Source organism: Ursus arctos, unplaced genomic scaffold (assembly GCF_023065955.2).
Source record: "Ursus arctos isolate Adak ecotype North America unplaced genomic scaffold, UrsArc2.0 scaffold_27, whole genome shotgun sequence".
In the NCBI taxonomy this organism is placed as follows: Eukaryota; Metazoa; Chordata; class Mammalia; order Carnivora; family Ursidae; genus Ursus; species Ursus arctos.
Window position 1 is genome coordinate 1,598,446 of NW_026622952.1, and position 23,915 is coordinate 1,622,360.

The following is a 23,915-nucleotide window of genomic DNA, read 5'->3' on the forward strand; positions in this document are numbered from 1 at the left end:
ATATTAAAAACAAAAACCACCATTGCTTTGCTTTGATAAATGTTTATTTAGCGCCTGCTAAGTATGAGGCACTGTGTGTGCACCATGAGGAATATACAGATGAACAAGACATAATGCTCGCCCTTATCAAGTTCACGGTCTAGCGTGGGAAAGGCGACATGTGCACAAGTCACTATCATACCAGGCAGAAAGCGATAAATGCCATGAGACTGATCCCAGTAAGATATTATGAGAGGAAGAAAATATTACTTTTGGATGAGAATACGAGATTAGAGAAGGTGTTTCAGAAGTAGGGGGTCTAAAGGTCAAGTGTACCCAGGAGAAAATTAAGGGGAGAAAGTAAAGCAGGAAGACTGCAGTCAAAGTCCGAAGCAGGACGTACTAAGTGCTGCGCGGGGAGGAGCCGGGCCGCCGGCGGAGGCGGGGTGGGCGGGGCCCGGGCGGGGGCGGGGCCAAGCAGCCGGAAGACGCGTCCGGCTGCCCCGAGCGTGGTTATATATACCCTCACGTCAGGCACCGCGGTCCCAACTTCGAGGGAAGCTTGTGTCCGGAGGAGATCTTACCCGAGCTCTGCCGCATGAAGCTTAATCTGGAGGCAACGGACACAGGAACGACTGAGGGACGGAGGCCCGGACTAGAGACGAGGCAGCCGCAGCGCGAAGGCAGGAGTTTCAGGTGGAAGAGCCGGCGGTGAGGAGGCGTGGGGAAGAGGGCACAGAGGAGGTAAGGTGAGTGAAAGGTGACGGAGGTTCACAGCTAGAGACAGAGAAGGAGCCATTCACGGAGCTGGGAAAATGCAGGGGGAAGTCTGAGCTTGGGCAGAGCGGCGGGAAGACGGGCGTCCGGGCGGAGGGTCCCGCGGGCAGCGACGGCTGGGGCTGGGGGTTCGGGGTAGAGTCCAGGCGGAACACAGGCAGAGGGTCGTCTGTGCTGTGCTGAGGCCGGAGCGACGTGGAGGTGGCCCCGGCTCGGCTGGCCGCGGGCGGGAGGGCTGACGTACAACTATCTCACGGAATTCTCACAGAAAATTCGTTAAGCATGATGATGCATCATAGGAAAAGTGCTGTCTCTCTCAACGTGTTCTCCTGTCTTCACTCCTGAGAAACTATCTCCAGTTTTGTGATTCCACACAGGAAAGTGCCTCCACTGTGGAGGGTCATTCTGAAAGGATTTACTCCAATGAGAGTTGTTTTTTAACCTTTTCATTATCATTTATTTTGAAGAGTTTTCTGTAATAAAATTTTCCTAAGGATTTCAGAAAAGCTACGGATGTATCCCACCTGAATGAGCCTAAGAGTTGGAAGGAACCAGAGAGGTCATCACTGTCTCCCTCATTTCACAGATGAGGGAACTGAGGCCCAGAGAGACCATGGGACTTGCTGACATCTTATACGGCAGGGATGGCAAAGCTAATGCCACAAACAAGACAGTGTGCTTTTCTCTGCCACACTATAGCCCCGAGTGCCAGCCACCATCTAGACACACAGTGAGAAAGACAGACAAGTGGGCAGACAGCCAAGTGGGTACTAAGTATTGTAACTATAAGCAAGAGTGGCTGGGAATAACACATCTGTATCTTAATGTCTTTTTCAAGTGGGGAAAAGGAGAGGATGCCTTCCGACAGAAAGGCATTTTTTGGACCCACCAATGCCTTGCAGATCTGAAAAGGAAATTACTCTTTCTTGAAATATTAAACTGCACTTAACCACAGAAAATATTTGGCTGCATCACTACACATCCCATTCGATAAGCCTTCCAGTCAGCCACAACAGAAATGATGGTATTCTTGGTTGGCATGTGTGCACATGGAAAGGCAGTCTACAGGAAAACAAGATCAATAAAAATTAGACTTTAGATCGTTTTATCCGTCACAGAAGCAAAATGCCCATGGCAATTTCCTTTCGAAGAGTTAAATGAGAAATCCTTAAAATGAAGTTCTAAATACATCCATTTACATGGAAGATGGAGAAAAAAGACAATTATATTCCAAACATCTAAGTCTCAAATATACACGGTTCTGATGAACAGCCGCATCATAGTAAACCAGCCAGAGTGCATCAGCATCTTCCCCAATCATCGGGAAATACACATCCTACTGATTTTAGAATTCATGGTTCCCTTTAATAAAGGCTGATTCAACACTCCCCCAAGGCCCACTAGAGTCTGCCGGCAAAGCATTTCAGCTGGAGCTGTCAGATTTTCCAGAAAACCTTCTTTTTATAGAGAATATAGGCAATGAGCACCCAAATTGCAGTGGCAACTATGTTCTGAGTTAGATGCTCTTTGTGTGACTGGTTGTCCTGCAGCTTCCACTGAAAAGGGAAGTAGTTCTCAAACACCTCGTGGCCAACATACACCAGAATAGAGTTCATTCCTGGAGGAGAGATAAAGAAAACAATATTTTCCTGAGTCACATCTGATCATGTATTTAATTCTTGAAATTTGACTTTAGTCCAATGAAAAAAACAAAAAGCACACACTTATATTATTGGCCACTGCCAAAAATAAGTAATGTATATCTTAAATGCTTAAGTGTAAGCTAGATCAAGAATTAGAAAATATTTATAACGATGTAATTCTTGAATACTAAATCTGCAAGGAGAGCCAAAATCATGAACTTATCTTTTCTAGACCAGAAACTTGAAGTCAGAAAAATGTAACCATCACTAGAATTGGAGGGCTGAAGTGAGTCACTGAAATGACTGGGTCTAGGGTGCCTAGGTGCTCAGTCAGTTAAGCGTCCGACTCTTGCTTTCAGCTCAGGTCATGATCACAGGGTCCTGGGATCAGGCCCCAAGGCGGGATCTGTGTTCAGTGCGGGGTCTGCTTGAGATTTTCACTCTCTCTCTCTCTCTCTCTCTCTCTCCTTCTGCCCCTCCCCACCCTGCATGCACATTCTCTCTTTCTCTCAAATAAATAAATTAATCTTTACAAAAAAATGATCGGGTCTATCCCTCAGTCTTCTGGTAGAATTGCATCAAAACCATTCCATTTATCTCTTGATACCATCTCTTGATATTTCTTATGTATCATCTATAAGGTAGTACATTTATACTCAGAAAAAAGGCATGGCCCCATTGCTGAAGCATTAGAAACGGAATGATATGCCCTGGATCGATTCTGATGCTCCACAACTCAGGATTGCCTGAAGAAACAAGTGCAACTTGGTTGTGACCCCACAATCTAAACAGATAAAATGGGTGGACTGCTTTGGAACAGGCCAGGCACGTCCTGCATGTAGCCCCAGCTGCCTTCTCCCTCAGCCTGCATCTTGGAAACCTGCCGCTGGGGACCGTGGCCCGAGGTCGCAGCACTAGGCATGCTCAGCTGTCTCTGGGCTGGCCCACTAGGTCACCATCATCAACTCCGAGCTTAAGAGGTTTGTTTACCTGGGTAGAAGAATGGGGTTCCCGTCCACAGTCCCTTCACATCCACAATGGGATAGAGGATAAGCAGGATGAAGAAGGCAAAGGAGCTCAGTGTGGTGACATACGAAATGGACCTACAAGGCAAATGAGGTGTTTCAGGGCTCCTGAGGAGCACATCCAACGTCAGGAAGATCAACCCAACATTAAAATGACACTATTTTCTATACCTACCACAGATTTTTGTTTATTGGAATAAAGCCTTCATTTTCAGAAACTTTCGTCAACGCAACAGAAATAAGCCCCTATAATGGGGGAGAAGGATGTTAGTTTTTTTAATAATAATCTCAAAAAACAACTGTGTATCAAAACTGGAAAATATGTGATTTAGTTACGTAGGGAGGGCTGAAAATTGTGTCTTCTATTTTTTTTTTAAGTGGAAAACTATTTTCAAGATGCATAACTAAAAATGTTCTCCAAAACAAAAATCTCCAAAGCATTCTCTTGAGTCGAAGGTAAAGTAATAAATAAATTAGAGAGGAAACATGAGGGATAAAATGAACAGCCCAACTTTCAACTCTCCGTCACTGGGAAATCTGGAAGCAGACCTCTGGAAGCTGTTACTGTGCTCTTCCTGGTCTGGCTCCCCACCAGGACCTACACTATTTCCTCACGATTCCGGCTGGCCGTTCAAAGGCAAACATAAGAATTTGTAGACATTTGCCTAAGAAAATAAACCTGAGAGTTGAGGTGTAAAGATGTGTTCCTCTCCGCTGTTCCTGTGAAGAATGTAATTCCTGTGCTGTGGTGACAGCTGCTGTCCAGTGCTGCTGAACATTTTCTTTCCTTGAAGCTTGTATGGACAGGATTTTAGTGAGGAATGCCAGTTACTTACTAGAAAACAACACCAGGCAGTGAATCTGATCAGAATATCTTTGGTCTGATCCTTGTAATACAAGAGTATTTTTCCTGCCTGGAGAAGAAAACACAGATGACCAAGAGAACTGCTTAAGGTATATTCGTGTTTCATATTAATCCACCGTCCTATTCACTCAACAGACTGATCTGCCAGGCACGCTGCTAGACGCGGGGATCACCAAGAGGAATGGAACGTCACCCCTGCCCTTGACGGCTGGCCACCAAGGCACAGGGGACTCCTCAGGAGGATGGGAGGACACGCCAGAGAGGAAGAGCCATCTGGTTGAGGCTACCAGTGCAAAGCAGGAAGGACATCTGGGCAGAATGGAACAGCATGCACCGAAACTGGTCAAATGGCTGAAAGAACATGCGTCCCTGAGCTGCAGGTCACTGAGAAAGGCTAGAGGGTTGGGAAGGGCGGGAAGGTGGGAGGCAGGTGGGCTTGAGGATCTCACTGGTGAGGCATGGGCTTTCTCCCATGCATGAGAGGGAGCTCAGGAAAGTCACTTCTCCCCCCACGCCAAAAAAACAGTCACAAGGGACCAGCCCAAACTGGCCTGCTGGATGGCCCGCTCTGGCAGCAGTACAGAGGAGGGACAGGGTGGAACTAGAGGCAGAAACAGAAACAGTACAATCTGGACTTTGCCCCAAAATCCCCTGAAATTAGGAATTAATTTCTGAAAAACATCAAAGGATAAGAATATGTTCATAATAATTTGTAACTAAAGCTAAAATTTATGAATTTTTTCTATTTGCCAGTTCTTAGAATTTTACATGAATTAACTTATTCAGTCCTCTCAACACCTTTCTGAAGTAGGTGCTATCGGAGCACAGATGGATGAACATGCCCGAGGCTACCCAGCTGGAAAGTGGGAGAGCAGGGCTCAAGCCCAGCCAGTGCGGCCCCCGGTCTGTACTCCTAACCCTACCCCAGGCTGCTCTTGTGGGTGCAGATTCACCCCTGCAGATCTGCAGATGCAGGGATTAAATGAACATATGTGAAAGCACCCACTGTGAACTATAAAGTGCTATAGGGGTGAGTATAGAGCAGTATTTCTAAATATTAATTGCCAAATTGGACCTGCACTGTCCAATATGGCAGCCACTAGCCACAGGAAACTATTTGAAATTAAATTTAAATTAATTAAAATGAAATGAAGTTTAAAATTTTGTTCCTTGGTCATACTAGCCACATTTCAAGTACTCAAAAGCCACATGGACATGAATATTTTCATCAGAGCCTTCCATCAGCTACTTTACAGGCTTTTCCCTCCCCCCAGTTAGCTCTGCTCAAATAATAGTTTCAAACATCAATAAGGAAAACTTTAGGGGAAAGAAAATCTAGACTCCTCAGAATTTTAACAAAATTGCATGTGAGATAAACCAAGAACAACCTGTATTGACTCTGGCATACAATATGCATAACCTGAAACCATACGGAGTGTGCACAAAAGAAATAAATGTGACAAATGGGGACACAGGGACTTCCCAACACCCAGTACCCAAACATTCTGCACATTCCAGCAGGGAGACCTTTTACCCAGAAATTACTATGCCTCCATTGCCAAGATAAGCCATATAAACAATGAAAATTTGGGGGGAGGGGGAGACATATAGGAATTATACCTAATTATTTCCATGTGCTGAATTTTAGTAACTTCTAGTTTTGACAATCTGTCACATACAAAAGAATTTATTAGACCATAGAATGTATGCTTCCAATGACTTGTTTTAATGAAATACTTTTTGAATTAGTGATGAATGAATAATCATTAACTGTCAGAAAAATGTACACCCTAATGAAATGAACGAATACCTGAATTCCTAAAAATGCCATCACAATGGAGTTGATGGTCCCTAAAATTCCCTCTGGATCATAGGCCACCTCAGTGTGATAAAGCACCTTAACAAAACAGAAGAAGAAGGCAGGACTCACTGTGAAATGCACACAAACAACTCAGAGATCAAATACAAACTTGCATACACTCCAGAATTCAATGTTTTCCATTTTTGCTGCAGAAATTCAGGGCCAACTTGTGGGGATTATAGGCAGAATACTTCAGATCAACGAAGTGTGGGGTGTGTGATACCAGAAGGGAATGCAGAGCCCGGGATGAGCCATGACCCCAAGCAGCCACTTCAACTTCAGGAGCCGGTGACCTGATGCATCCCTAACCAGTTCCAACACTATGCCTGAGACCTTCGTAACTGCCAGGCTGACTCTCTTTGGTCAACCCTATTGTAAGATCAACCCTATTGTAAGATCAAAAAGCTGTTCCTGGGATGCCTGGGTGACTCAGTCGTTAAGCATTTGCCTTCGGCTCAGGGCCTGATCCCAGGGTCCTGGGATCGAGCCCCATGTCGGGCTCCACTGCTGGGAGCCTGCTTCTTCCTCTCCCACTCGCCCTGCTTGTGTTCCCTCTCTCGCTGGCTGTCTCTCTCTCTCTCTCTGTCAAATAAATAAATAAAATCTAAAAAAAAAAAAAAAAAAGCTGTTCTTCCTAACTTCCTTTATGGCAAATTACATTTAAAAATATATCTGTATTATTTTATTATAAAACAAATGTTCATGTAGAAACTGCAGAAATTTGGAAACAGATCCACAGTGGATCACCCAGACATCCCCCTGCCCACCCCTCTCAGGACTAAAGTATTCATTCCCAGAGCTGATAGAAATACTAATGGCCAAAAGCTCTCAGCCAAGTCCCTTTTCAGGATCTGTCCCTGACTGAAGAGAGCTGCCTCTCCAGGAGTCACACTCCCTTGCTGGGGGCAGTCCACATCCAACGGCCCGATCCCTCACTCCAATTCAGAACAACTCTAAAGCACCAGTCTAGCCCCCCAGGAGATGAGCTAAGGCCTTGTGTGACTACTCCTGCTGCCTATTCCTGCTTCCTTTGATCCCCAGCAGGGGCTGATCCCAAAAGGATGGCCCGATAAGCTTCCTACATATGAATCTAGGCCTCAGAATCTGCTGCCAGTGAGTCTGACCTGAGCCACAGGGAAAAGCACGCCACCACAAGCTTGATCCACTGCTTCTGCACTTCCAAATCCAAAGTAATGGATACACAGAGCCCCATAATAAACATTACATTTCCTAAATCAGCCAACTTTTCAAATAAAAATTAGTTCCCATCATAGTTTGTTAAATGGACAGAGTTTCCAGTTGGCCAGCCCTTTCTGTTTTCCGTCACTTCAGAGCTCCCGAGGGTCTAGCTGAAGTACAAGCTAGGCTCACTCACGGCAGAAGAAGGATGCTGGTAAATGTGGTCATCTCCCAGAAGCAGGCGGTCAATGTAGCCAGCAGCTCCTCCAGTACAATTTGGATACTTCCCCCAATCTCCAATGCCACCAGGGCCGAGATAACCACTGGGAAAGTGAAAACATGTACTTAATTGATAAGACTTCAGCAGGAATAAGGTTCATCCTGGCAACTGTTGCAACCCAACAAGAAGCCTCAAACACGGAGACCCCTCGGCGCCACGCACTCCTCACCAATGCTCTTCTGACTTGACTACTCCCCACAAGCTAAGGTGGGCAGCCCAACTTCCCTTCAGACAGACCCTGGAAAAGCCTCACAGAGGCATTCCGCTGGACATACACCAAACTCCTCTCTCAAGACACATGATGCCTCCAAGGAAAAGAAAGAGTGAAAGCAAGTTCCTCTCCCTCAGGAAATCTGCAAACTCTCACCCCAGAAGCTCTGACGTGGCAGAAAAGGCATGCAAAAAGGGATTACCTACATGGGCTCACTTACGTAGGACATCCAGGAACAGGCAAGAAGAATGTCAAGCCCAGCCAAATGCTTTCCAGCATCAGAATGAAGAGCCACTGGGGCCAGCTAAAGATGATGTCTCGAAGGGAAAAGCAGCTTCTCTCCTGAGTGAGGGGTTATAAAAAAAAACATATATGAACTACATGTAAGTAGAAGAGGAGAAAACATGCAGTAAATGTATCTGGGAAATTCCTGGTGATTCTTCTGTTGGCTTTTACAGTAGTAATACAAAAATAGATGCATGTTTATTTCATATACATTATGTGGTCTACCTGACCCTCACCATGAAATACCGTAGTAAAACATTAGTTAAAAACAAATCACTGGATGGGATTTGGATACTTAGTTAAGTGTCCAACTCTTGATTTTGGCTCAGGTGAGATCAAGCCCTGCATCAGGCTCTGTGTTCAGCATGGAGTCTGCTTGGGATTCTCTCTCTCCCTCTCCGTCTGCCCCTCCCCCCACTCATGCTCGCTCTCTGAATAAATAAATAAATAAAATCTTACAGAAAAAAAAAATCACTGGACAATTCTACTCCTATATCCAAGAGAACTGAAAACAGATGTTCACACAAAAACTTGTACACAAATATACATAGAATCTTTACTCATACTAGCCAAAGAATGGAAATAAGTCAAATGCTCATCAACTGATGAATTTATCTAAAAAGTGGTACATTCATAAAATATAGTATTATTCAGCAGTAAAAAGGAATAAAGCACCAATACATGGCCCTTGAAAAATATGCTAAGTGAAAGAAACCAAACAGAAAGGCACATATTGTAGAATTCCATTTATGTGAAATGTCCAAAATAGGTAAATCTACACAGACAGAAAGTGGATGAGGGGTTGTCTGGGGCTGGGGAACTAGGGGGGAACAGTAAGTGGTTGGTACTGAGTACAGGGTTTCTTGTGGGGTAATGAAAATGTTCTAGAATTGGGTAGTGGTGATGACTGCACAACTCTGTGAATATACTAAATATCATTGAATTGCACACTTCAAACTTGTGAGCTTTATGGTATGTGAAATATATCTCAATAACGCTGTCATTTAAAAAGCTATTTAAAAAATACATTTTAAGAAAGGAAAATGAAAAGTAAACTTTTGGAGCTGTCCTGACTGAAGGAAGGAGTACAGCCCACCTATTCTTGGTGTCCCACCCAAACCCTCGCTCCATTGTGGGGGCAGCAGATGAGCCTCCACAGACCTTAGGTCCCAAGTGACTAACAAAGCCCACAGTCATGTCTAGTCTCGCTTCACTTCAAGCAAACCCACAGCAGAGGGTACACATACAATGACACAGCGGGCAGAGTAGGTAAATGAATTATGATCCAAGGCACTCCAAGGACATATAACCAAGCAATCATTACAGGAAGAGCCAAGAAAATCTGGGATTCAATGATGAACTTGTATATATGTAACTAGCAAGTTCATCATTGAATCCCAGATTTTCTTGGCTCTTCCTGTATTTATTTAATTCCTTCCTTTATTTAAGGAATATTTATTTATTTAATTCCTTCCTTTATTTAAGAAGGATCCTAAGTGGAAGAATTTAAACATTTCTTCCTGAATTTTTAACATTTCTTAAACATTTCTTCCTGAATTTTTATCTCTACTAGGGGAAAAAAAAGCTCCACCTGCATAACTCAACAGAGCAATTTATAGTAAGATGGAAAGCAATCGCGAAAGAAGTGAGACTCTCACATACTTCCCACAAATAAGAAATGCGAAATAGCCAAGGACAGCCAATGACAATACTGCCATTCTCCTCTACCCTACCTTGGCATTTCTCCTCCAAGTTGAATCTTCACAGCCTCTATATAGATACTGAAATGTTTTGTGAGTTTTCTATATATCTTGTACTACAAGGAAATGGAAATTGGCAGTAATGCCCCCAAAGACTGAACTAGCAAATTGGATGATGGTGATATTATTTAATGCTGTCAAAATGCATTTGATTACCAGACATTTAAAATTTTATTAAGAGGGTAGATCTCATGTGTTTTTTTCCCCACAACAGAGAAAAAAGACTGATGTAAAGACTAAAGGAAAATAACTAATTGAAGGAAAAAAGAATGCACTTGACTAACAGAGTTAAGGAGTCTACTGAGATACAGTATTGTGCTCAGAACTAAAGAAGGTTCTGAAAATCATACAGTGATTCCCACCCCCCGCCTCCCCTGTGTTTAAAAGCAGGATTTCTCACCGAGGCACAGCTTTCAGGCACAGGTTTAGCAAAGATGAGCTCTAACACAGCAACCACAAAGTAGGTCACCCCCAGCCTCTGGAGCACGCCAGGAATTCGCACCTTATCCCAAGACACTGCAGAAGGCACAAATTAGGTGAAGTGTTAGCCAGCATTCCTCCTCCTGCCCAAGACAACATTATTGTTTTCTACAGGGGAAAACATACCTTTATCACACTTAAGTTGCTTTCTAGGCTCTTGGAGATAGGAATATATAGGGGACTTGGCTCAAGCTCACAGCAGGAAGTGCGAGGTGGGACACGGGGATAAGAACACATGTGTTCCTTGGGTGTGAGATAAAGCAAGGACTGCAGGAGAGGTTCTTCTCCTGGCCCTTTGTCATTCTGGGTACGGATTTAGTGCAACAGCAACTTGCAGAGCCAGCACAGGCCACCAACAGGCTCTCCCTGTCTTACAGGCTACATGGCTACATCACTGGAAGAGTGTGACCACGTAATGAACCCTATGATGCATTCTGGGAGCAGTGGCCCACTTTTTGGAGATGCACTGAATAAACTATTACAGGACACCTTTCCTTCTGACCCCAAATGGAAGTGACCTCTACATCCTCCAGATGCCTACTCTTAGCGCTTCTTGTCCAAGGGGACCATCTGGCTATTGTCCACATAATTGTGTCCTGTTTTGCTAATGCCACTGTAAGCCCCTTGAGTACAGCCAACTACTGCCTTCCCTGACCCTGATGTGGGCCTCAAGCATGGGGTGTGCGTCCTTCCCTCGGCCTTCCTGTCTCACTCACACTGCTAAAACAATAACAAAGGTATTCCTTCCCAGCAACCCAGCGGGCATACAGGTGACGACAAAGGTGGATTCTTGAACTACCACACAACTGCTTTATTGTGAAAGTCGATGAATTCAAAGTGGCAGAAGGGCAGGGTCTAGAACCAGCTGACCTGATCTGGCCTACTACTCTGTTCCTGCACTTAGAAGATCCACAGAAAGCACGTCAATCTCTCTGGGACTCAGAGTCTTCCTTCACACAACAGAAGTGTCTGAGTGGTCTCAGAAGCTCTTCCCAGGTCTGAAGTCCCAAGACAGTAGCAAGAATGCCCGAAGTTATACAACCAGGTATACACTTTTCTAATAACTGATCTTTTTGCTTGTACCTGAGATGGAAGAATTACATTTCTTTTAAATTATGACATGTAGCTTCCATATTTCAACCAGAATATATACTAACAGAGGGGAAAAAATACTTACATGGACCAAGGCAATAATTGGGGTTCACAATGACCACTCCTATACAGATTAACAGGAAACTCCTCCATGCAATTTTCCCCAGCAATTTGAATTTTGAACAACCTCGCTGCAGTATGGAAGTCATTGATAGGAAAACTGAAGATCCCATAATAAATACAAACCTAGAAAAAAAGACAGTTATTAAGAGATGGTCATTTCTAGGGTGGCTTTTTGACTATATGTCACTAATATTTTATAATCTACTACATAAAAGAAGCAATACATGATTTTTCTAAAGTAGCCAATCACCGAAATAACACTGGAGGAAGAATCAGAACATAACCCTGTTAGACTATAAGGTTTGTGCACCTTCAAGTCCTATTCCAGAAGGAAAGTTCTTCAGGGCTGAGTGCAATTTCCAAGGACAAGTCTCCCATTTATTATTAAAGAGAAACAATGATGAAGATACTAGAATCAAAACAACTGGACATTCACGAGCACGCCCTCAAAGTCGCTGAGCAACAAACAACACATGTCAATCATTTCTAAATTCACTCTTTCTCCTGAAAGAAAAATGAAAGCTATATTTCTTTTCCTAATTTTGTCTGAGCCACACACCTCTTTTCTTCCCTTTATTATACTAAATTAACTCCTTAAAAAAAAAAAAGAATAGCAATCTTTCCAATGATTGAGTGTGGGGTTAACAGAGGTGAGAATTTGCTCTTGCTACATTCCTTGATGTCCGCTGGCTTCCTTTCTTGGGGTCACCTAATTGGATAAAAGTGTCTAGTAACAGGAATAGGAACACACTTCCTATAGGGAACCTCATAAAGAATGTACATAAATGGGGAGTCTGGGTGGCTCAGTTGGTTAAGAGTCTGCCCTCGGCTCAGGTCATGATCCCAGGGTTCTAGGATTGAGTCCTGCATCGGGCTCCCTGCTCAGCCGAGAGTCTGCTTCTCTCTCTGCCCTTGTTCTTGCACAGTCTCTCTCTAATAAATAAAATCTTAAAAAAAAAAAAAAAAAAAAGAACGTACGTAAATAATTACCAGATCTTCAGGCACGTAAAACTTCCTCTTACCCAAAACTGTCTCAAACAAGAACCCCAGCTCCCCTGCAAGAAACCCTGAGTTCACATTAGTGATGAAACACAAGGGACCAAAGACATAAACTAATAACTAGTACTACGTCCTAAAGATGGGACAAGGTCACTCAAAGCATCACAGACAAAGACACAAATCCCACATTGTACAGGAAGTCAGGGTCCCTTAACAAGGTGAACAAGCCACAGATGATCAGAGATAGGGTGGGTCGCTCCTGTATTACTTTAAATTTTAATTAATACTATCATTGCCCTGTTACACACTTACCAGAATTTCCTGATACCAATATATTACATTTCTTTTAGGAAATATGATTTTTATACTTATTGTCAGGATTAGTGGGATTTAACTACATTCTCAGAATTTATAATTTCCTACAAGACCCTGGGATCTTGCATACCATATCTACAAGAACAACATGTTCCCTGTGAAATCACTCATCTTTTATATGCAGGTTTTCAATAAGCCCTATACCAAGTATAAGAGCTATCCAGTAACACAACTTTTGGAAGGACCTGTGAGCAACACAGGCCTGTGGCCCAGAACTCAAGGATGGTCTCGGAGAAAGGCTCCAGCATCAAGTGGACACTTGGATAACCTATGGAAGAGCCGGTGGTAGACTGCAACTCACCATGGGAATACAAGGTCAGCCACCGTCAGTCCTGGAGAATAACATAAGCACAAGAGTAAGGAAAAAGACTCTAGAATGTAAATACTTCCTAAATCTAGAATGGCTCCATTATATACTGATATATATGGAAAGTAAACTCACATAGAGAGTTCGCAGGAAAACACTGTGAAGTAACACACACAGATACTCCCTGGGGACTCTGGAACCAGTCACCAGGCCTGGGGCAGTTCCTAAGAACATGACTGGGCAGGGGAGAGCCAGAGTAGAAGTCTGTGGACAACTCTGTCATCCTCAAGCAGTGTTATTCAAAATCCATTCTTAAACCAGCTACTGAGCCAGATTCATAGCCATTACTCAGCACCACTCAGACCAACCTGAGTTCAATGGCACCCCGAGGAGGACCATGAGTCTTAGAAGGCAGAACACCCATGTGGCTGTAATAAAAGGCATATCTAGAATATGACAAGAATCATTTACAACTAAATTCTTAACAGCTTCTGCAGAGTCCCACAGCCCTGCAACAGAGACTTGGGCGTCCACGTGTTATCACAGTAAAGCATTACAAGGCCACAGCACACGAAAGCAAGAACAAAAGGGTTAACAGCTTCCTCCAAAGGTCATTCTATGGGGGCAGGAGATCAGCGCTCAAAGGAGGCTGGTGGGGCCTCGTCTCTAAGCTCCTGAGGGGATGCTGAGAGGTTCTCTTGTCCACAATTCTCTGAGGGGTCCTACGCCAGCAATACTACTTTTAGAAAAAATATCTTACCATTCCAACTTGAGTGTCTGAAGTACCAATATCTTCCTCCTCCATAATTAACAAAGACCATGAGGATGAGAGCTATCCTGTAAAGCAGCACAGAGCACACTTTCAGGGCTTGCCCATGTGACAGGGAATGGCCCAACTGTAAGAGACACACTTATACTCACAGGGGCAGTCACAACACAGATACACTTAAAGAGCAGGGAACTATTATTTCTGATCACTACAATTAGGGCCCTACACAAAGCCCTGTGGTTGCCAACATTTCCAACATGATTTCTTTCTTTTTTTTAAACGAGGCTCCACATGGGGCTCGAACTCATGACCCTGAGATCAAGACCTGAGCTGAGATCAAGAGTCGGACACTCAACCGACTGAGCCATCCAGGCGCCCTGCCAACATGATTTAAGAGAAATTTACACTGACACTGAACTGTATAACTTGGAAACAAAGCAAAACCTTTCCCATCACTCAATTCTGTGCTAATTACTTAGATGTTGCAGGTTAAAGAACTGTAGTAGAAGGCATCCAGTCATTAGAGCTGAGGGCTCAAATCATGGGCCCTCAACTCTTATTAGGACAAGACTCTCATTAGTTACCTCAGTGTGCTTCTCTGTAAGACAGGGAAACACACCCACAGGGATCCCTGAGGAAAATAATGTATATCATGTGCCTAACGAACGCGTGGCACATTTTAGGCACTTAATAAATGTTAGTTCCTATCTACCTGCAAACATCTCATCTCCAAAAGCAGCAATGAGAATCAAAAAGAAAGAGGAATAGGGATATCTGGGTGGCTCAGTCAGTTAAACTTCTGACTCTTGGTTTCAGCTCAGGTCATGATCTCAGGGTTGTGAGATCGAGCCCTGCATCGGGCTCCACGGAGGGAGTGGAGCCTGTATAAGATTCTCTCTCTCCCTCTGCCCCTCTCCCCATCCCTCTCCTAAAAAAAAAGAAAAAGGAATACGATAAAATAGACTCTGAATGTGCTACTGTTTGATGCTAATTCCGCAGGGTACTGAAGAATGAAGACTTGAATGTGTCACTGCGGTTATCTGTGGCCCAACTCCTGGAGTCAGATCCCAGCCATCCCACGTAGTCCCCAAGTGACCTCAGACATGTTACTTAACTCTGTGGCCCGGTCTCTTCATCTGTACAACAGGCATATTGAAAGTGTATGCCTCACAGGATTGTGAAGAGACTGAATAAACTATGACAAGTAAGAACTGTGCGTGGCACAGGGTGAGTCAAAAATCCTTAGCAATGGTTATTATTCTTATTATTGCTTGGCTTCTAAAATGCACCCCAGGAGCACTCAGGGTCTGGGAAGGCTGGGATAGAATTATAATTATCACTGGAATTTCAAAGCCCTCCGTGAGATGGCTCAGCCAGTTAAGTGTCTGCCTTCAGTTCAGGTCATGATCCCAGGGTCCTGAGATCAAGCCCCGCAGGGGTTCCTCAACTCAGTGAGGAGTCTGCTTCTTCTACTCTCTCTCCCCCATCTCCTACTCTCTCTCTCTCTCTCAAATAAATAATCTTAATTAAAAAATAAAAAATAAAAGCCCTCCATGGGCAGACATGGAAGGCCTAACACCTACATGGTTATTTTCAGCTATCTGGTTTTGTACTTTATTTCAGAGTTGGTTCCTGGCCCTCACTCTTCTACCTGAACTCTAAAGTAACAACTTGCTGTAGGACTCCGCATTTGCTTCCCAGAGGGCCTGATACTACTACTTGGCGAGCAATGGGGAAGGGCCGGGGCTGGCGCATGCTGGTGTTTCATTTGTCTGATGGGACACGGGGGTGCGGATGGACAGGGAGGCCCCGCGTGCTGCTGCCTGCCCACGTGACCCTAACTCAGCAGAATCTACATACCAGTGGAAACTGGTTCTGGCCTCATGCCTTGATTCCTCTCTAGCAACTTTATATTTGTTGTCATGACCGTTTTGGAGGAAGAAGAGGCCACTGATTTATTTTTACAGCAAGAAGTCCTGCCTACCCTACAAAATAAAAGATATGTAAAATACCTTAAAAGTGTGTTCATGTGTAAACATGTAATCCTAGACTATCGATGTCCCAAGGGAGCCCCACATACCCCCTGAATGTGTCCACACAGCGGAGGCGCGGCGACGCAGCGGGCGGATGCCAGGCTTCCAGCTGAGCATCGCCACCGATGGAGCCTGCCCTGCTTGGAGACCCCAGCTCCTTCAGAAAACGGGGAGAGAAACATGCCAGGTGATAAGACTAGTCAGTTAATTTCAGTTTTCTGGTTTTTAGGGAAGAAATTAACAGATTGGAGAGCTAAAAAGCATTGTCCTGAACAATCCTTTAATTTCCTTTTGTAAAGATCCCACCCAGAGGTTTAGTTTTTCACATGATTTGAATTCTGTGCCATCTGCTGAGCTTGCAGCTGCCATCCTGATGAACAACCACAAAGAACTGGTCCATACGTGCATCTGGTACAAGGGTACAAGCAAATATGTCCATAAATGGACATACATTATGTCTATAATGAATTTATTAACATGAGTAATATGTTTAATCACCACAGGAGGCATTCAATTTGTAGATTTCATATTGATGGCTCTATTCTTTTGTTTTTTTCTTGACACTCTCTACTTAACTGGATCGATTCAACAGTGCTGCCAGCAGAGAGAAAAATGTCTCCACGCCGTGCATATAATGCAACCCAAAGTTCCAACCCCACCAGGAAAGAGAAGGGGATGCTGCCCTTCACCAGAGCCGAAGAGAAGGCTGCCTGCTCCTTATGAAGGATACAGAACACACGACCGACCTGGCCTTCCACAATATAAATAAGATTAATTAAACCAGATAATAAAGATTATTAAATAGGGACTTATAAATTCCAAATCTAGAAAACCGCCCAGGCCACACATGATGCATTCTAAAAACTCACAGAATTGATGAGGCGATCAGTTTCCCGAGAATTTATTGCTTTAGAAATCCAATTATGAAAGTCGTCCAAACTGTAAATAAATAAAAAGCTCAGTTAATTTATTTTCTTTGGCAGAATTTTCAAAATGATTGGCTACTGTATCGAAAAAAAATTCATTTGAAGTTCATAATCTATGCAAGTCAAAGAATTAAACATTTTAAAGTGTCTTTAAGCGTGGTGGATCTTACTTCATCCACACTCCCACCCCCTGCCCCCTTGCCTACCTGAGACTGTTTTAAAGAATCCCAAACATGGTATCATTTAACCCATAAATACTGCAGTTTGTTGCTCTAAAAGATAAACAACCCCCCCTTTTTTTAACAGAACTGTAGTTCTATTATTACATTTTAAAATATTATCAGTAATTAAGGTCCTTAGTATCATCAGTCAGTTCAATTTCTGTCTCGTAAGTTTTTTCTCCAGTTTAATTGTTCAAATCAGTCTCTAAACATGACCCACTAATGTAATGCATATATTCTTATTTCTTCTCTTTATTCCCCACAACTCACTCCTATTTCTACTTTATTCAGCACTGATAACATCACCATCACATAAAAAATACTAAAATCGAGACATCTAAGGAGGGGTGAAAGGAGAAGATATTTAAAAATTAAAATTTTAGAAATGCACTTAATTTTCTTTTTTTTTATTTATATAGATCTGTTTTTATTAATGTCATTAATATAGAATGACAGAATCTTTGAGTTCTAATTTAATGGTCCTCACGAATAACCTCCCAGTGAATGTAGGAATATATTCTAAGAAGTATTAGGAAGATGGCCCTGAGCAACCACTTTTTTTTTAATAATAATCTTTTATTATGTTATGTTAGTCACCATACAGTATATCCTTAGTTTTTGCTGTAATGTTCCATGATTCATTTAATTTTCTTGTACATGCTTGTCCTCCCAGCAAAAGGAGAGAGATCCAATATTCTTACTACCGCCTCAGATTCTGATCTGGTTCCAATACAGCCTAACATCCCTGGACTTCCGGGGGCACGCTGGAAAGTGCTGGAGCAAGGGACAAGGGACTCCCGCTTTGCCAGCATAGCATCCTGCCTGCAGGGCTGCAGAGGCAGACCCACATGCTACAAGGAGTTTCAATTCCACAGTGGAAGGAGATGGAATTTCTTCCCTTTGCAAGAGCTCAAGATCAGCTACCAATTACTTTAGAAAGTGACACCATAGATCCATTCATAGTAAAAGGACCAAATGAAAACACTGAAATAAACTGGAAAAGTATTTGCATCTTATCAAAAGATTGACAAGATAATATCTTAATTCAAACAAACTCTTCTGCTGAAATTATACTTTGCCCCTAAAAAGCAGTTGGGTTAAAAATCTGCTTCTGAGCAAGTAGTTCTTTTACCCTTACATATCATTGCATTTCTAGGATGCACAAAGGAGAGAGTCAGAGCGCATAACTCCCCAAAGCTGCTAGGTTTCCTCGAGGCAGCAGACTTAGAAGACTAGGTTTTCTTCCTTCCAGTTTGAATACAGCTCACCCATAAAATCTTGTGATCCTTCCAGACCCTAATAGGCTGAGCATGTGAAAATTCCATCAATCTTACTCCTTTAAAAACATGAGAGAGCTTTCCTTTGAAAGGTGATCTGCCAGGCCTGGATCTGTGACTTTTTCTTTTCCAGTCTATTCATTCACTCTCACCAGACTTGCTGTTAACCAGGCAGAGAGAGGAGAAGGAATCCCCTCGCCAAGCTGCCAGTCCCAACCACGGAAAAGCGAGTCCACACCGAGGTCTGGAGGTCCAGCGCCCCAACCTCCATCTCTGCCACTGGACGCCCGGCTGGCAGGAGCTGGGAAGCTGGACCAGAGGGGTGGCCTCAGGGATCAGGGCCGGACAGGAGGGAGAACAGTACAGTGCAGCAGCTGCCTCGTGAGATCAGCCCAGGCCATCCCCACTCACTACAAAGGCAGGCTGTGAGATCCCTCTGGAAATAATGACTTCTCAAGCATTTTTTTCTCTGTTTTCAGCCATTCGGGAGGATTGAAGGCAAAGATCCATTCGAACTAGGTTATCATTTTCCTGAAGTCAGGGACCATCTCTTATTCTACATCAATCCCTAGTACCCTGGGCTGGACCGGGAATGGTGGACACAGGTAAGTATTCATTTAATCAAAGAATAACGGTCACTGAAAGGATCAAACTAGCCTTCCTGAATATATTTTTTTCTATATTCTACTTCCCCCAATTGTGTCCTCCCCTAACAACTGCTTACCTCAACAAGAACCTCAGAAAGAATACTGCAATGATGAGCGCCACACCAACGAGGAACGCAATACACACAGCTATAAAAATCAAAGAAAACACCGTATCACCAAAATGTCATCATAAGCATCGAAGCTGTTATGTCACTATAATTAATCTGTAAATTAAAAAATGCAAACAAAACAAGTGAAGGAAAAGCCTATATTCTTCTGCTAACTTTCCTATAAACACTTGAGAACACCCATCATTAGGGGAGTCCTCATTTTCATTATGAAAAATATCAAACATACACAAAAGAACGGAGATTTGCATAATACGCCCACACATACCCATTACCCAGATTCTAGAATTATCAAGATACTGTCACTCTTGCTTCATCTGTTGCTACTCTGCCTCCATTTTTTTTGCCTCAAGAATTTTTAAGCAAATCCCAGACATCACGTCATTTCCCCGTCCATCTTCAGTACGTATCTCTAAAGCACAGGCCTCACAAAAGACATGTTGGCATTGTGAAACCCCTGATGTGGCCCATTGGGAAGGCTTCTAGAGTCATCTACCAAAAATGCATGCCCTCTACCTAGCTGTAAGAAAACAGCGAGCAAGTGCAAATAACAAAATAACTGGCCAGTCCTCTTCAAAAGTGTCAAGGTCACAAAAGACAAAGAAAGGCTGCAGAAACCTAACAACTAAATGGGCTGCGGGATCCTGGACTGCATCCCGGACCAAAGAACGGGCCTTGAAGGGACAAGAGAGAAATCTGAAAAGCCTATGCATCAGTTAATAGCACTATACTAACGATAACGTCCTGGTTTCAATCATTATATACGGGTGACTGTACTATGATTACATAGTTTAGGGGTTTAGGGAAAGCTGGGAGGTTTATATGGGAATGCTTTTCTGTAGTGTTTCTGTAAGTCAAAAACTATTCCAAAATTAAAAGATTGTTAAAAATGGGCCTTTTGTTATATACATGTTTACATACACCATATCATTAAAAACTCTCTGGCTAACAGAGTACATATTCTAATTTTTCTAGTTATTTCAAAAATGCTTTTTGTAGTTAGTGTGTTTAGGTCAGGATACAAACAAGGCTCACATTTTCTATTTGCTCGTTATGCCTCTTTAGTCACATTTAGACTTGTTTGAAACAAGTTGTCTATGAGGATGTCTCATATTCTAGATCTGTCGGTCTGTTCCTCTTGGGGTCACTGAGCTTGTTCTAGCCTCCAAATGTTCTGCAAATGGGCAATTTGCTGTAGAGGATTGACTAACAAAGTTCAACTTTTTGGGGCAAGAATGCTTCACAGATGGTGCTGTGTCTTTCCTGCTCCCCACATCAGGTGCACCTGGGGTGGCTGACCATGTGCCCGATGCCCACATTCAGCTGGGGGAAGCCTGGCCCTCCAGTGCCAGTTCCTCTTTCATGCAATGGTTTCATCCACTCATGACTTTTGCCTACACCAATTCCTTCATTAAGGGTTACGAAATAGTCTGCCATTCTGCCACATGTATTAGTTGGAATAATTCCTTAAAGAATTTACCCTCATCATCTCAGACTACTTAGTTATCCTAAAGTACAATTAAAACAGGAAAGGCAGGATAAATAGTTAGATCCTTCCTTTCAATTAACAATTTTAAGTCACTCCAGTTATCAGGTGTCCTTGTTACCCCCGGAGGCAACCAAAGTATTCTCTCTGTTTAGGGAAGGGACTCTGTTCTTCTTCTTCCTTTTTTTTTTTTTTTTTAAGATTTTATTTATTCATTTGACAGAGAGACAGACAGCCAGCGAGAGAGGGAACACAAGCAGGGGGAGTGGGAGAGGAAGAAGCAGGCTCCCAGCTGAGCAGGGAGCCCGATGCAGGGCTCGATCCCAGAACCCTGGGATCACGCCCTGAGCCAAAGGCAGATGCTTAACGACTGAGCCACCCAGGTGCCCCCATTCTTTTAAGTTTCATAAGGGACTCATTGGTTTTTGTAGATTCAATGGGTTTCCATCAATTACATTCATTATTCTATTTTTAATGCTTAACCTGGTCCATGTTGGCCCTTTCATGTTGGCTCTTCCATTCTTTTGACATGACCCTATGGTTTCCAAAAGATGCACTGTGAACAGTACTTATTAATGCCATAGGGATTTATTATCTTATCTACTGGGTGGCTCAGACGGACAGATTTTCTTTTTCTTTTTTAAGATTTTATTTATTTGAAAGCAAGAGAGAACATGAGCAGGGGGGAGGGGGGAGAGGGAGAGGGAGAAGCAGACTCCCCACTAATCAGGGAACCTGATGCAGGGCTCGATCCCAGGACCCTGGCATCATGACCTGAGCAAAAGGCAGATGCTTAACTGACTGGGCCACCCAGGCGCCCGTCAGACTGGTAGATTTTCTTCAGTGGAGTTATTAGAGAATGAACAGTCCCTCCTTAATCTAAGGGACTTCTGGACTGTCCCTGTAAGACTCATACAGGAAATACTGTGTCCTCTATCCTAAAACAAGGAAAGATACTTGACAGTCATTTGCCCCATTTCTAGTTTCTTTCTATTGCATTAACTTTTTTTGGGTTATTTATGCTTCATAATTAAACTAAATAACATCTATGAGAATATGTTGATCGTATAATTTTCTTATATATCACATCATTTTCTTGGTATACACCAATGACACAATCAATACATTATAAATATACCATAACTAAATAAGATAGATAACATATAATCCAGCTTTTAAAGTACACAGTGCCGCAAAGAGTACTCAAAAACTAAAACCTTTAAAACACAAATTTAAGACAAAAATTCAACAAAGAGCATATACATACGAAGGTTACTGTCAATGGGATTCTTGTTGACAACTATGTCACAAGCAGTTTCATTGACTCCATTAGGCGCCTGCTTTACCAAGAGTGAATAGTTTCCAAATTCTCCAAACGTGTATTCCAGCCTACAAAGATATGGCAAAATAAGGAAAAATGGCTAGATTAGGACATAAGGAGTTGGATTATGGTAATGTCATCAAGGCAGAGTGACAGGCATTCCTGAGGGCTGACTGGGAAAGATATTTAAAAAATACTCTGAAGGAAGGAAACGCTAAACACCAAATAGGGAACAAAAACCAGACAGAAACCACAGGCGTCAGTAGGGTCACGTCAAAGCAGGTACAAACCTACAGACTTCTTTCTCTTCCAAGGTGTCATTAAGCTGCAGGAGAGATCCATGCTGGGTGCTCACCGCCACCGCGGCAATGCTAGGCTTCCCAGGTTTCCCGCTCCAGGAAACATTCACCAGAACTTGAAACAAGCACTGTACAACAGAAACACAAGCAACTGTTAGAGGAGTCTGACAGGCTGCTGATTGTCAGCGCATATGAATATCCACCTAACTCCTGAGATGACCTTTCCTTAGTCCTTATAAAAAACACTTAAATTCCAATAACTGAGATAAAATTTGCCTATATCACTATGTGTAAATTTTTCACTGAAGTAATAAATACAGCATATGGTGTCTTGCATTCCATTGTTTTACATATTACATACAAGTAAATCTCCATGATTCCACCTAATTTGCATATTTAAAATTTTTAATGGTTGCATTATAGTCCATTAAATACTAAAATTGTGAGTATTTAGACTGCTTTCCAAGCTTTTTTGTTTTATCTATTTGTGTATCATTTATATAAATTATGTTTTTAAAGACACAGTATAATTATGTTTATAATTTATATTATATATAATTTATATAAATTATCTTGTTTTCAAAGACCTACACATGATGTTCTTATTCCTTTAAATTCTTTCCCTAAAATACATTTCCAAAAATAAGGTTACTGGATAAAAAAAATAATCATTTTATTAGGGGCACCTGGGTGGTGCATTCTGTTAAGCGTCCAACTCTTGGTTTTGGCTCAGGTCATGATCTCAGGGTCATGGGATCGAGCCCCCGTGTTAGGCTCTGCACTCAGTGCAGAGTCGGCCTGGGTTTCTCTCTCCCTCTCCCTCTGCACTCCCCCTCAAATAAATAAATAAATCTTTTTAAAAAAATCATTTTAATGGTTCTTGTTATATGTGGCCAAACAGTACTCAATAAGAAAAATTACAGTACATTTGTTTCTCATTAGCCTTACCAGGATTTAAAAATCATTCCTCTTTTTGTTCATGTACTAAATATTTATGATATCACAGCATTAAGATTATATTTTAAATTATCAGTAGATTAAATAATCCAATATTCTTTTGTTATTTTATATGTCTTATGGTATGAACCATCTGTTAGACACAAAATCCCCTTGAATATAATCTTAGAAATCTGTCCTCACATACTGCAATATTAAACTTTAAACTATCTCAAATATTTCCCCATTCTAGTGCTTTCCTTTTTATCTTGTTATATTCTCGTATTTTTAATTACAAGTTTTTAATGTCTTATACAGTATACATACTAATCTGGCTGGCTATTTCTTCTATTCATTAGTTTAAAAATGTATTTTTTAAAATATTTTTTATGTTTGTGGAGGTTCTTTTAACTCGAATCCACATAGTAGTTGACAAATGGTATACAATAATTCTAAATACCATCCCCATGGTTTCAGTTGTAACATTTAGGTTAAATTCTCATGTAAATTAGATTCTACTTCTTAGATTTACTTTGGCCCACTGTCTTCCTTTCTCTTTTTCAGCTACACAAGTGGTTGCGACTTGGTAATGCATCTTATTTGGTGCAGCAAGTCTCCCTACTGCCTGTTC

The 23,915-nt window shown here is 42.4% G+C and overlaps 1 protein-coding gene and 1 long non-coding RNA gene across 6 annotated transcripts in view; one reads left to right on the forward strand and one right to left on the reverse strand.

Moving 5' to 3' along the window:
* Positions 1-26: 26 nt before the first annotated feature.
* The window catches only part of HGSNAT (heparan-alpha-glucosaminide N-acetyltransferase), a 45,180-nt gene continuing 21,291 nt past the window's right edge, over positions 27-23,915 (reverse strand). For 3 of the 5 annotated variants that reach the window (XM_026485679.4, XM_057303342.1, XM_057303343.1), the window contains 16 exons: positions 22,340-22,476; positions 21,996-22,117; positions 19,192-19,261; positions 16,913-16,982; positions 16,091-16,200; positions 14,002-14,078; positions 13,236-13,266; positions 11,523-11,683; positions 10,266-10,381; positions 8,041-8,162; positions 7,526-7,652; positions 6,100-6,186; positions 4,261-4,338; positions 3,600-3,670; positions 3,390-3,502; positions 27-2,374 (listed from right to left, as the gene is read on the reverse strand). In XM_026485679.4, the coding sequence (XP_026341464.2) occupies positions 2,193-2,374; positions 3,390-3,502; positions 3,600-3,670; positions 4,261-4,338; positions 6,100-6,186; positions 7,526-7,652; positions 8,041-8,162; positions 10,266-10,381; positions 11,523-11,683; positions 13,236-13,266; positions 14,002-14,078; positions 16,091-16,200; positions 16,913-16,982; positions 19,192-19,261; positions 21,996-22,117; positions 22,340-22,476 (1,674 nt within the window). In that variant the 3' untranslated portion in view covers positions 27-2,192. The remainder of the gene's footprint in view (positions 2,375-3,389; positions 3,503-3,599; positions 3,671-4,260; positions 4,339-6,099; positions 6,187-7,525; positions 7,653-8,040; positions 8,163-10,265; positions 10,382-11,522; positions 11,684-13,235; positions 13,267-14,001; positions 14,079-16,090; positions 16,201-16,912; positions 16,983-19,191; positions 19,262-21,995; positions 22,118-22,339; positions 22,477-23,915) is intronic. The other 2 variants (XM_026485680.4, XM_026485681.4) reach the window with 2 other exon arrangements.
* Positions 640-6,774, forward strand: LOC130541875 (uncharacterized). Its single transcript, XR_008955950.1, has 2 exons — positions 640-728; positions 4,425-6,774. It is a non-coding gene; the product is annotated as an uncharacterized LOC130541875 (long non-coding RNA).